A 13,965-nucleotide genomic window follows, 5' to 3' on the forward strand; every position below is an offset into this window, starting at 1 on the left:
GTTCTCACACAGAATGTAGCAAACCATATGCCATGTGAAACAGAGTTTTAAAAAAAAACATTTTAGATATTAAAAGGTATAAAATTTATGAAAAGCACATAACTTTCCAAGTACCAATTTTTTTAAAATCCAAAGAGTGTGTTGAAAAGCAAAGTATCGACAGATTTACAAACTAGGGACATACTAGGAAAAAAAATCAAACAGAAATGTCCTTAATAACGTTTAAAATCCCCAGAAAAGACGTTAAACAGCTAATCGACAAGTGTTCAGCCACCCCATCTTTAAAAAGGTAAATGAAAACATCTAGGCAGTTAACAACTGCGCTCTCTGACGGGCACACATGGTCTACTGTGTTGGCTCACATACATGTTTTTCAACAGTAAGCAGGTAGTCCTTAGCAAAAAAATAATAATAATAAAAATAAGACATCATTTTCCTCTCATCTAGGGCAGTGGTTCTCAATCTGTGGGCTGCAACCCCTTTGGGAAGTCAAATAACCATTTCCCAGGGGTCGCGTGTCAGATATCCTGCATATCAGATATTTACATTATGATTCATAACAGTAGCAAAAGTACAGTTATGAAATAACAACGGAAGTAATTCTATGGTTGGGGTCACCACAACATGAGGAACTAACTGCATTAAAGGGTTGCAGCATTGGGAAGGTTGAGAACCACTGGTCTAGGATGCTCTTATTCCTAGTGCTGTCTGGAAGTACTCTGCTTTCGGTAACAAAGGAGGCAGAGACGGTGCTGGTGTTGGTGCTGGGGACTAGGGACTGGCTCCAGGCAGTTTCAGCACAGAAATCGGTGCCTGGCGAACTCTCTGGCAGAGAGCCAACCATCAGCACCAAGAACGCCGTACCCTTTGACCTGCACTCTCACTTTCCAGGAAATCTCTGCTAGGGAAACCCTCAGAGATGCGGATAAAGATATTGTTACAGTGATTCTAATGAGGCACAAACTGGGGAGACAGGCTCATCTGAGACACTGAGCTCAGGAGCCCAAAGCACGTTGTTAGTAAGACATGACCAAACGGGGGCTGGAGCCCAGTGGACAACTCTCAAGTTCAAATGAGCAGGAGCCACAATCCTAGAACATGGCGATGACATTTTCTTGATGGAATGTTATTTCACTTTAGTTATGAATAAATTTATACAAATTATTTAGTTATGCCAGGCATGGTATTGCATGTTTGTAATTCCAGCACTGGATGGAGAATTCCGGAGAAAGAGCCTGTCTCAAATGTTAAAGGCCAAGACGATAACTCATTGTCTCATTGTTTACCTGGCATCCAGGTTTGACCTCAGCACCACACATAAAACAAAGTTATTCAGCTATGCTTTTTTGTTATTATTATTATTTTGGTCATATGCCAGATTTAAGATCTTTCTGGGGAGGAGGGACAGGAAAAGAATATATAAACTCAAAAAGCCTTGCAGAAGAAACAGAACCTTTTCTCCTAGTGAATTTTACCAGTTACAAAAAGCAGACAGTCTCTTACTTTCCCAATATACCACCTGGCTCTCTGTGGACTGCCACCGTGCCCAGAGCACCAAGTTTTCCTCGTGGGCAGTAGTCACACGCGCTCAACACTCTGTGGGAGCCATTGTGTAAAGTCAAGGCCATGGACCGCACTTACTTCAGGGCTCTAGCTACTATCCCCGTCTACAGAGGAGGGACACAGGGGTGGTGTAAGATTAGCAGTTCAGGGCCCATCATATTCTGTGGTAGGCAGTGTGCCGGGCTTGATTGGAGTGCCCCCCCACAGGCTGGCATATCTGCATACTTCATCCCCCCCTCCCGTCAGTGGCGCTAGTTGAAGAGGTTTAGGATCGCGGACTTGCTGGAGAAAGTCACTGAGGTGGGTTTTGAGAGTCAAGGCCTCCAGTCTCTTCCTCTGCTTTGTGCTTGTGGGTGAGATGCAATCTCTTGGCTTCTTGTTCCTGTTGTCTCGGTTATGCCTCCCCTTTAAGATGCATTCTTATCCCTCTAAGTCAAAATGAACTCTTTTTCCTGTAAGTTACCTTGGTCATAGTATTTTAAAGGAATTAATGCACAGTTATTTCAAAGATTTTATTTTTTATTTGGGGTTTTAGTTGTTTTAGACAATGTCTTTCCATGTAGCCCTGACTGAACTGGACCTTACTAGTACGTACCAGGCTGGCCTCACACAGAGTGCTGGGATTAAAGGCATGAGTCACCAAGTCTGGCCCACAATATGTTTCTATATTCATAAATCAACCAAAGATTTATGATAGATGTTCCTTGGCTTATAAAAGGAGAACATCCTATAGCCCAAGATAAGTTAAAAATATCATAGTTGAATGCATTTGGCTCACTGGTAGGGTATCTTCAAACCACTTATAAGGTTTATAACAAGGTTTGGGATCAACCCCCAGGATTGGCCCTCCTAGAGGGCCAGGAACACTTAATACATTTAACCTATTAAAGCTCAGCCTGGCCTACATCTCTTGTAGCCTGAGAACACTCAGTGTCTTAGTTAGGGTTTCTATTGCTATGAAGAGACACCATGACCATGGCAACGTTTAATTGGGGTAGCTCACAGTTTGAGTGGTTCAGTCCATTATCATCATGGCGGGGAACATGGCAGTGTGCAGGCAGACATGGTGCTGGCTACATTTGATCAAGAGGCAACAAGAAGTGATATCTGTGTCACACTGAGCAACGCTGGGACTAAAAGAGCTCAAAGCCCACCTCCAGCAGTGACACACTTCCTCCAACAAGGCCACGCCTACTCAAGCAAGGCCACGCCTACTCCAACAAGGCCACACCTACTTCAACAAGGCCACGCCTACTCCAACAAGGCCACACCTACTTCAGAAAGGCCACACAAACTTCAACAAGACTACTCCTAATAGTGCCACTCCCTTTGTGATGGGGTGGGGGCAATTACATTCAAACTACCAGACTTAAGTTAGATTACAACTAGACAAAAATCACCCAACAAGCATACTGTAGAGGGTGGGCTGTTTCTTTCACTAACCCTGCTAGTGCATCTCAGCCCTTATAAGAAACAGGGTCACGCACACAAATTCCAGCTCCTTCCAGGCCACCGCCGCAGCCCCAGCAGCTGCAGTTGCTGATCCAAGGCAAGACACCTGACTCACGGTCCCGCCCACCTCTTGGCATGGGTACTTGCCTCAGAACGACCAAACCAGGCCTGAAGCCTTTCTAGAGCTCTGCTTTCACTTCATAGCTTTACTGAGGTGAAACCGAATCCAGCACGGAAGTCCAAAGAGATAAGGAGCAGCCCCTCAACCCCGGAGGCCGCAGCTCTCCCTCCCTCTGCCCCTGCTGAATTTTGCGGTCAGATTTCTACACTCATCTCTGGAGCATTCTGCAAATGAGGTCATCCAATAAGCAGTGTTTTTTTTTTATAACCTGGTTTTCCTACTTGTGAACCTTACAGGGTTTTTAGCACCTACAGAGCTCCTGTGTGTCAGCACTAGACAGGGAGTGAGACAAGAGTCGTTAGCTATAAAGCATGGGTTGTCGGTGGAGGAAATCCGCGCACACCACACTGACAAGGGAGGGATACAAAGGGCTGGCTATGGGAGGGGGAACAATGCAGACGTTACTAATATTCTGTTAATCTACAGAGAAAATTTTCCTTTTCCACCAGGATTTTGCATCATCTCCAGGGACAAGCAATCCATGACAAACAGAATTACTCATCTAAAAAACTGGTAATGCTCATGACATTTATACTACTCCCACTGAAAGTTAAAATTGTTCCTTATTACTCTGTAATATCGGTAATTCCCACTGCTCCATAGAAACCCATCATACTTCCTCAAGTTCCAGAAACAAAACCACATACAACTGCATTGAAATAAAATTAAATATAATGGTTTGATGACAACTTAATCTTAAGGTAAGTCATTTAATAAAAACTAAACTTAACTGTTCAAGAGCAAAGATACTTAGCTTCAAGGGGCAGAGCTTCTTAGAAGAAAACAGAGCCAAAGATACCCAAAGATGAAAACACATGGCAGGCTTGTCGCTAGGGTACAGGGCAGACAGAAAAGGACTAAACGGTAGTACCTTTCCTAGGTCACACACGGAGGAACTTCGCCATCACCGTCTCCATGAACATGGGCCATGGGCATTCCAAGAGGGAAATTCCTAATCTGCAGGGGACCCAAGAGCAACCAAGATAAAGGAGCAGGGCCGGAGTCAGGTTAGCAAACCACTAATATACACAAATGCCAACACAGTAAGTTCTTTATAAACTTCTATCCGTTCTTTTTCCTACTCTGTTGTGGGACGATCTTTCTGTACACTGAAGATATATCTCTGTCCGGGCACCTTCTGATTGGTTTAATAAAGAGCTAAGTGGCCAATAGCTAGGCAGGAGAGGTAGGCAAGACTTCCAGGGAGAGAAAGGAACTCTGGGAAGAATCTGAGGTGCTCGGATGCAGAGCAGGTCAGATGTACAGTATGGAAGAGAGGAAACAAGCCATAAGACAGAACGTAGATTAATATAAATGGGTTAATTTAAGTTTTAAGAGGTGGGTGGGAACAAGCCTAAGCTAAGGCCGAGCGTTCATAATTAATAAGAAGCCTCTGACATTATTTGGGAGCTAGGTCGGATACATTTGGTGCTCCAATAGACGGAGAGGTCGTACCAGCCAGTGCCGCTGCTTCTGCTGGTGCCACAGCTCAGCCCGGCAACTTGCCAGAGCTGGGGCAGATAATCGTAGCTCCTGGGCGGTGCCCATGGACCTAAGGCTCAGCTCTCACAGATCCAAGAGGAGCAGAGTGAGCAGCCAGCGCCATGTGCTAAGCAGAGTCACAGAAGGAGCCTACACACTCATGGAAGTACAGAAGTCTTTGCAACATTCAGCAACATTTTCTGGGAGCCTTAGTGCACCGACAGTTTATGCTCACTATGTGCAACACCCCCTTCCTGTCCAGTCGATTGCACGGTGGGCAGCCTGGCCCTTTAAGGCAGTCAGACAGTCGTGAAAGAAAAAAAAAAAAGCCAGAGTCATTGCAAGAAAACCCACCAAACAAGTATGGTATGCTTGAAAATATCCCAGCTGATATGAGGAACCTTATCTTTGGCACTGAAGTGGCTCTGGAGAAGCCTGGGGTGGACTCGGAAGCTGAGGAGGAAAAATGAGGGGCCAGTGCAACTGTACAAAGGGTTCGGGAGGTGTTTTTACTGCCAATGCCATTCCTGGCAAGTTCTCTAGAGAGCTGCAGGTTTGGAGACTAGGTAAAAGGTCTCAAGCTGTGCTGGAACTATATTGCTTTGCTGCTGGGAAAAGGCATCAAACGCCTGAGTTGAGGGTTTTCATCTTTCTGCCCTGCCTCGAAAACTTCTCATAACACTAAATTGTAGCAGAAAAACAACGGCTAATTAAGTCATCCCGCAGCGATCCCTGTGACTCAAAGAGGAGAGAAGGCAGGGCTGCACTTCAAAGAGCATCCTTGGCTGCCCAGGTGGGCCCTACTGTAATTACAGACTTCACGTATGAGGAAATGGAAGCCTGGCTGGAGTCAGCCTTTACCGATTTTCAAAATGAAAAGGACTACAAAGAACACCAGAATTCCTGGGCGGTGATGGTTCACACTTTTGATCCCAGCACTCAGGAGGCAGAGGCAGGCAGATTTCTGAGTTCGAGGTCATCCTGGTTTACAGAGAGACTTCTAGGACTTGTAGCCAGGGCTACAAAAAGAAACCCTGTCTCACAAACTCAAAAGGTGGAGGAGGGGTGGGATAAAAGACCAGAAGCTTCCAGAAGCTAAAAGGGCAGGGATATATTCTTCCCTGAGCCAGAAGAGGAGAAGGCAGCCTTGCTACCAGCTTGGCTTTAGCCCTGGACTCTGCCCCAGAGCTGTCAGAGCACAAATGTTAGCCCCGCAATGTGCAGACTATGACTGGGGACAAGAGCCAAGGCCAGAGGCTGCTGCCTTCACCCTCTCCAGCCTCGGCATACGGTGGCATTTCCCAGAGGCTGCGTGACGTCTGCACTACAGCAGGCTAAAGGCAGAAGCAACCGGAGAATCCAGAACTCCTGTATTCATCTACATGCACAGACAGAAACTCGCAAAATATGAAGCTATGCTGATATCCTAAACTTTTTTATTTTGGAAAAACATTTTCTAACCAAAGAAGCCAGGCTGGGCGGTGGTGGCACATACCTTTAATCCCAACACTCAGGAGGCAGGAGGATCTCTGAGTTCGAGGCCTGTTGTAGAATATTATTTTAAGATGCGTTACAGGGGGCTGGAGAGATGGCTCAGTGGTTAAGAGCATTGCCTGCTCTTCCAAAGGTCCTGAGTTCAATTCCCAGCAACCACATAGTGGCTCACAACCATCTGTAATGAGGTCTGGTGCCCTCTTCTGGCCTACAGACATACACACAGACAGAATATTGTATACATAATAAATAAATATTTTTTAAAAAAAAAGATGCGTTACATTGTTTATGCTGTGGAACATTCGTTTTAATGGTGCAAAGATATGCTGCCGTCTTTTATGTTGTGTTTGTTTAACTCTATGAAGCTTTGACTCTTTGCCTCTGAAGCACCTGATGGTCTAATAAAGAGCTGAATGGCCAATGACCAGGCAGGAGAAAAGACAGGCAGGGCTGGCAGGAGAGAAAGTAAACAGAAGGAGAAATCTGGGAGGAAAGGAAGAAGGAACGAGAGAAGACTCCAGAGACAAGCCACCCAGATACACGGCAAGCCATGGAGTAAGACTTAAAAAAGGTATGTAGGATAAAGATAAAAGCCCAGAGGCAAAAGATAGGGGGATAATTGAAGAAAAGCTGACTAGAAACAAGCCAAGCTAAGGCTGGGCATGTATAGGTAAGAATAAGCCTCCGTGTGTGATTTATTTGGGAGCTGGGTGGCAGGACCTCCAAAAAAGCCAAAAGAGTAAAACAAACAACATTTTGGTGTTCCAATGTGGGGCGATGTTAGGGGATAAAGACCCCTGGCCCCTTGACTTTCTTTGCCTGCCTCAGACCCTTCGCCTGCTGGAGTGAACGGAACAAAACACCTGTGCCCGCAGCTGCTCTGAGCACGAGACCCTGATGGCAGGGGCATGGGTTCACGTGAGGCCTGCAGCTGAAAGATCCCGAGAGCTGGGCGTGGCTATCAGTTAAGGACCCCTATATAAGCTTCCCTGGAGCACAACAAAGTTGGCACTCTTGTATCAAGGATGACCCGTGTCCCTGTCTCTCTCTGCCTGTCTCTGCGCGTGTGTTTTTAAGTCTCCAGCATAGTTCCCGGCTCGCGTTCCAACCTGTAGTGGCACAGGTGCGACAGGCATAGGGTGCTACAGGCTTAGTACTGTAGAGTAGAGTGGACGCTGTGCTTTATAGGGCGAGAATAAAAGAAAATCTATCAACAACAGAGGCCAGCCTGGCCTACAGAGTGAGTGTCAGGACAGCCAGGGATACACAGAGAAACCCTGCCCCGAAAAACCAAAAAATAAAAAGCCATTTATGTTAACAGGTAGCAATTTATTGTCGCATTAAACAAATCACTAGGTACACTTAATTTCATTATGCCTATAACTCCGTATAAACGAAGCTTCCAGGATCTTTAAGAAGTGTTGTAGGTTTTGTTTTATTTGGGGGGAGGGAGGAGATATTGGTGCAAGGTACTCAACCCAAGGCCTCAAACATGCCAACTACACACGGAACCCCTGAAAAAACTTTTCTCTAAAGGAATTTTAAGTTTACAAAAAGTTCTGGAAGCAAAAAGTTACGATATAGCTACCTTAGCTACCTCTCTATCTCGCAAATGATGGTCACCAGTCACTAAGGGGCTGGAGAGGTTGCTCTGTGGTCAGGGGCATAGACTGCTCTAGCAGAAGACCAGGACTTGGTTCCCAGTACCCACACAGCAGCTCACAGCCATCTAACCTCCAATTCCTGGGAATTGGAGGCCTTCTTGTGGCCTTAGCCAGCACCAGACAAACACATGGTACACACACATACAGCAGGCAAATGGAGGATCGTGAGTTTGAGGGCAGCTTATGCCATGTGGCTTTAAGAACCCACCTCCGTTTTCTTGGAATTGTAAGTCTTGCTACACAAGACTTGCTACACTGCCTTTACAGTGGGTTTTGGGGACCCAAACCGTGTCCTCAGGCTTACTAAGCAAGCTCTTTAACTGCTGGGCCATCTCTTCCACTTAAGGATACGTCTGCCACCTGGCTTTTGCTGCTGAGAGTCAAGACTGAGTGATCTCCATAGAATTAGGGCTGGGAATGGGACTCAGTTGAGAGTGCCTAGAATGCACAAAGTTAGTCCCAAGCATTTAGAGGAGACAGCAAAATCAGGAGTTCAGAAGTCATTCTCGACTCTACAGAGAGTTCAGAGCTGGCCTAGGCTACAAGAGACCCAGAAGAAAAAAAAACCTGGAGTGAATTTGCTTCTTTCACTAAGGAATATACATCCTGAGGAGTATAGAGGAGAAGAGAAAATGCTTAGGGAGATCAACTGGTAATTCCGCTAACAGCCTTGGAGGACAAAAGAATTAAATTCTAAAAATCAATATTTCATGTGGTGGTGGCGCACGCCTTCAATTCCAACACTTGAGAGGCAGAGGCAGGGAGAGTTCTGTGAGTTCGAGGCCAGCTTGGTCCAGGGCTAACAAACAAATCGGCACTTCTCGGCCTTGGTGGCACCGACAGCCTGAGAAGCTAGTCTGCAGACATTCCTGGTCTGGAAATGCAGCCCACTTGGCAGAATGCTTCTGTAACATGAACAAGGTCCTGGGCTGGATCCCGCATCCACAACCCAGCTAGGGACAAGCTCAGTCTAGACCGGTCCCTGTGCTGGCTCTGCCACCAGCTCTCACCCACGGTGTGAGTCTTTCCACATGGTAAGAATAACAGAAAACCAAACCAGCACTGGGGCTTGGGGTGAGACGACCCAGGAAACCAATGAGATCACACATGAAATGTCCTATGTGTGTACAACTGCCGAGGAAGTGTGATTTAGGAGTGCAATGAGTCTGTTTATCCAAAGACAGAGTACAAGGAGTCTCCAGATTCCTACGGGCTCCTGACTCTACTGTCTGCCATTCCTAACTGCGTAAAGAAAGCACATTCGTAACATGCATTCTTACTAAACATATTATTAGAGATTCCAAAGTACAGAACCCCCAAAATGGAGCTACTAATGCAAAACTGGGGCTTCAAGATCAAATTTATTCAGGAAGCAAAATATCGACATCTTTTTTTTCTTGGAAACTCGTGGCTTTTAAAGGTTCTGGTTGCTTCTAAAGCTAGAACTGAAAAAAGCCCAGCTATAAAAAAAAAAAAAACTGGTGTGTGGATTTTTTTCCCTCCATTTTAACAGCTGTATTCTCAGAAGATTGTAAGGCACAGTCCTAGAGATGCTAGTCTAAACTAACAAGATGTTAGTCTTGTAAGTTCTTCACCTGCAGCAGCTCCTGGAGGAATGTGTGTGTCATTAGTTATAATACAGCACCTAATATATGGTGAGAATTATCTCTGTGTCTTACGTTTATTTTGGACCGGTTCTGCTTGCATCAGTAGTCCCTGCTAAGTACTGAAATTGTGCGTGTGCACATGTGTATGGTGTATGTCTGTGTGCACGTGTCTGTGGTGCATGCCCCATGTGCACTCGTGCAGAGGCCAGAGGGGCACGTCAAGTGCCCTGTTCTGTCACCGCCTTACTGCCTTCAGACAGGGTCTCTCACTGAACCTGGAGCTCTCTGGGTTTTCTGTTTGGGCTTTTTCCTGCACACCTGTCTGGCCAGCAAACCCCAGAAACCCTCCTGTCTGTCTCCCCTGCTAGCTGGCGGTACAGTGAGATGCCACCATGCCCAGCTTCTGTGGGTTCTGGGGATTAGAACTCAGGGCCCCATGCTTGTGCAGAAGCACTCAACTGAACTGGCTCCCCAATCCCCACAAATACCTAATTTCTGATGGATTATCAAACTCTTTCAACCCAGAACTGTGAATAAGCCTTTCTGTGTCTCTGAATATAGCTTCTATCACTTCACAGTAATCCCCAACTTTGCTGCCTGTTTATCTTCTTCAACTACAGCCTCGCCAAGGGGGCAAGTATTCTAACCAGCCCTGCTCTTTGATTAACTCCTTAGGAAGGGAAGGGAGGGAGGGAGGGAAGGGTGAGAGGAAGGGAGAGGAGGGAGGGAGGGAAGAAAGAAAGGAGAAAGGAAGGAAAGATGGGAGGAAAGAAGGAGGGAGGGAGGGAAGGGAGGGAGGGAGGAAGGAAGGAAGGAAGGAAGGAAGGAAGGAAGGAAGGAAGGAAGGAAAATACAACAAAACCCACAAGTTATCTAAACCCAAAATTGGAGCTGCCTCTCTGAGGGAAGACCGCCTCTGTTCTGGAGAAAAGAAAACAGGCCAATTACCTGAACACACTGAGAAGTCTAGACTTCCACCGAAATACAATACACAGTCAACAGGAACAGACCTCACACAAATACATGCAGCCCTTGGCAGGACAGTCACAACAGTGGTTTCTCAGAACACTAATCCAGGGGACCTTAAGTCCAGCACCACTGATGCTTGAAGCCACATAGCTATTTATTATGAAAATATTGCGCTGGTCGCCACCCACCACTGCCCCTACCCCCAGTGAGAAATAAAATGATCTCCAGACCTAACCAGGTGTCCCCAGGGGTAAAGCCACCCCTCTGCATCCTGCTGAAGACCAGCATCTAGAGTCTTGCTAGGGCTTATGCTGTGACATTCCAAAGAACTTTCCGAGCTGACTTCCAGATGGGATGGCTAGATTAAACGTCTTCAGTAAAAGTTTTTAAAAAATGGGAATTAATTCCAACGGGATGCTTTGCAATGTGACCAGTCCTGGAAACTGTCACAGAAAAACAAGGAAGTGTGATAAACTGTGTGAGTCAAGGGGGCCTAACAAGACAACTTAGTGTAGCATGCAATCCTAGAAGGGACCCCAGGACAGAAAGGGGATGTTAGGTTACAGACAAAGGAAGAGGGGAAGAGACAAAAAGGGCTGGGAAAACAGCTGCCGGCTTTATAGGAACTACAGGTTTCTCTGTATATCCAAAACTGATCTGAAAAATTTTTTGTTTTTTTTTAACAAATTTCAATTAAAATGGAAAGAAAAGACTAGGGTAGAAGGCGTTAAAACAAAGCCTAAAGCCACAGCCCTTGCCGGGCAGGCACCTGAGTGATTGTACCTGAAGGAACTGTCTGGATTACGGAAAGGGATCAAGTGGCCAGAAAATGAAATTCTTTTGTCAGAATCAGGAAGTGGAAAGGTAAAACTCTCTCCTGAGGGGATAACTGAGGAGGGGGAGGAGCTCTTGCATCCCCATAGGCCCTCATCTGCCCTGTCAGCGGCTGTCACTTATCCCTCCCTCTAGACTTCACATCCATGGCCTGGTCCACATCTTGGCACAGGCAGGCGGGTGAACAGATGCTGGACCCCCCGCCCAGACTCAGGAACCTGAGAATCAATAACCTTAAAGTCGGCTGCTGGGTACTTAACACATGCTCACTGAAAGGTCACGGACACCAGCTGGAGGAGGGTAGGGAAGCTGAGTACCCAAATGAGACAAAGAAGTCAGAGACAAACTTAAAAGTCCCTGAGTTTTCAGGGGCGACAGAGGAACTATTTGTGAATGTGCTGTGGACACGGAGAAGGGACCTGCACACCGTGTGCCCGCAGTGAGGGGACCTGCGCACCGTGTACCCGCAGTGAGAGGGCCTGCTTACCATGTACTCGCAGTGAGGGGGCCTGCATACTGTGTACACACAGTGAGGAGACCTGCACACCGTGTGTGTACTCCTTGTGAGGGGACCTGTGTGTGCACCATGTACCTGTAGTACCTAAGTCACCTCCTCCACCCCCTACAGCGGCTACTATCTGCTGAGCAGCCAAAAGCAGGAAGGGTGGGAGGCAAGGAGAAAAGAACAAACTTGCCAGGAATAGTGGCCCCCACCTGGGAGGATAACGCAGGGGACTTTAAGGCCCATCTCCAAGAACTTGCCTGGCCTAGACAATCTTCTCCATTTCTTCTATCTCTAAGATCTGTAAATCCTAACCACTCCAAAGCAAATCTTTCCGGCCGCACCACATGACAGCTTCGAAATCCAACTCTTGGCAAAGGAAAAACCAGAAACAATAAGCCACTCTTCCATAGAAGTCTGCATCGCTGACACGCTGGAAAATTATTCCAAGGGGGTTTTATTTCGCTTGAACTGTCCTCTGGCCAAAAGATGCAAACGGATCCTAGAAATCCTACAAAATGTATCTTCACCAACCCTCCCCGGGCCATCCTCCCCAACCGCCTCCCTGCAAAAGAATCAATATATTAAATCCTGAGTCTCCTCTGATAGCTTCAGTGTCTACGGCTCACTGCCCCTTGACTCCAGGTTCCAAATAATCGCCAGCTGGGAAGAAACACATAGCAAGAGACGGGACAATAGATTCCCTACTCTGGGTCAAAACCAGTCTTCGGTCAGGTCCCTTTCTTGTGCTCAGATCTCTCCTTTACCATCTACACAAAGGACGCGACCCCCTCCTCCGGAGGCTGCAGGAGATGAGGGACCTTATCAATGCCTGACACTAGTATAGTCTGGTTCCTCTCTCCACTCCTCCCCGCTTCCTACTGGAGCTTCTTCTCGGCTCACTTGGCCACAAGTACTCTCTCCCCCTCGCAGAGGGCCGTGGATAACCAGACCCCCACACCCACTTCAAACAGAACGTTTCTTTCACCCTACTCCATCCTGCTGCACCAAGGAAACCGGCTCAGCCTCCTGACCCAGCCGCCTGCGCCGGAGCCTGTCTAGGACAGCGTGGCTGCTGGCTGGGCTGCCACTACCATTCCCAGGGTGAATGACAACACCTAACGGTGTTTGGGATAACATTTTCCGACCGACGCCCTTGGAACTCTCGCGGCTGCCCAGAGCACTTCCGAGGCCCACTCCTGGCTGAGCAATCCCCAGGTATGAAACAGCTTTCCAGGCATGGGAATGACCGCGAAGCAAGAGTTGCCAAGTTCTGGACTCCGTCTCCGCGGGAGCCGAGCGGCAGAGATAGGGTGCGGGGCCCGAGGGTCCCCGAGCGGGCGGTGCAGGCTGGGTCTCGCACTCACTCACCGTCCGTGTTCCTCTTCGCCTCGTGGTAGCGCGCCCACAGGTAGCGTTTCATGTCCACGGCGGCCGGGACGGTGCACAGGCGCCGAGCACAGCCCGTGCGCGGCCGTCCCCGAGCTGCAGCTCCGCCGCTGCTCCGCAGCCCCGCCGCCGCCGCCCTCGCCCCGCGGGCCACCGCGGCCACTGTGGCCATGCCGGCTCCGAACTGCCGGAGGCACGGACGGCCAGCGTCGGGAGGACTACCGGACGCGAGTCCGCAATGCCTGTCTCTGTGCAAGCAGCCTCCGGGCCCAGGAACCAGCCTCTGAGGGGCGGGACCTAGGCGGAGTCGGAGGCGGGGCCTGGAGACGTGGGCGGGGTCTATACGGAGGCGGGGTCAGGGGCTAGGCTTGGAGCCGCGGGGTGGGTGGGGCCTGAGGCTGAGACAGGGGCGGGGCCTGGCTGGACCGAGGGAGGCCGGGACTGAGTGGGACCTTCTGAAATTGAGTCAGAGGCGGAATCAGGGGCGGAGCCTTGGGGAAACGGGGTGGGCGGGGCCTTAGATGCCTGGGCTCGGCTCCCGGTCTGCTGCTGTCACTTCCTGACCCCGCGAGGCGTGGGGGTGGCAGGGCAGTGGCACTTGAGACCGCATGGACTAGGATGATTCGTCTCCGACCCTATCGCCGCCCGCAGGACTCCGTGCTTCCTTCCTCTTGCCTTCCGTGGCGATTATGGTTGCACTGATAGGCACCCCTCACTAGGCACTCCTGTCCGGGTCCCAGCCTCTGGAAGGTGACCTCACTCCGTATCAACGGCATCTGCAGGTCTTCTGGATCTCAGGCACCTGTCTGAGACGTCCTGAAGCCCATC

General features: G+C 48.6%; 1 protein-coding gene across 1 annotated transcript in view; it reads right to left on the bottom strand.

The window, feature by feature from the left end:
- The window catches only part of Nt5dc3 (5'-nucleotidase domain containing 3), a 45,190-nt gene extending 31,786 nt beyond the window's left edge, over nt 1–13,404 (bottom strand). Inside the window, exon 1 of the mRNA XM_075954613.1 lies at nt 13,120–13,404. Coding sequence (XP_075810728.1) covers nt 13,120–13,309 — 190 coding nt within the window. The 5' untranslated portion in view covers nt 13,310–13,404. The remainder of the gene's footprint in view (nt 1–13,119) is intronic.
- Between the last annotated feature and the right edge of the window lie 561 nt (nt 13,405–13,965).

The sequence above is a fragment of the Microtus pennsylvanicus genome, chromosome 20 (assembly GCF_037038515.1).
Source record: "Microtus pennsylvanicus isolate mMicPen1 chromosome 20, mMicPen1.hap1, whole genome shotgun sequence".
Taxonomy (NCBI): Eukaryota; Metazoa; Chordata; class Mammalia; order Rodentia; family Cricetidae; genus Microtus; species Microtus pennsylvanicus.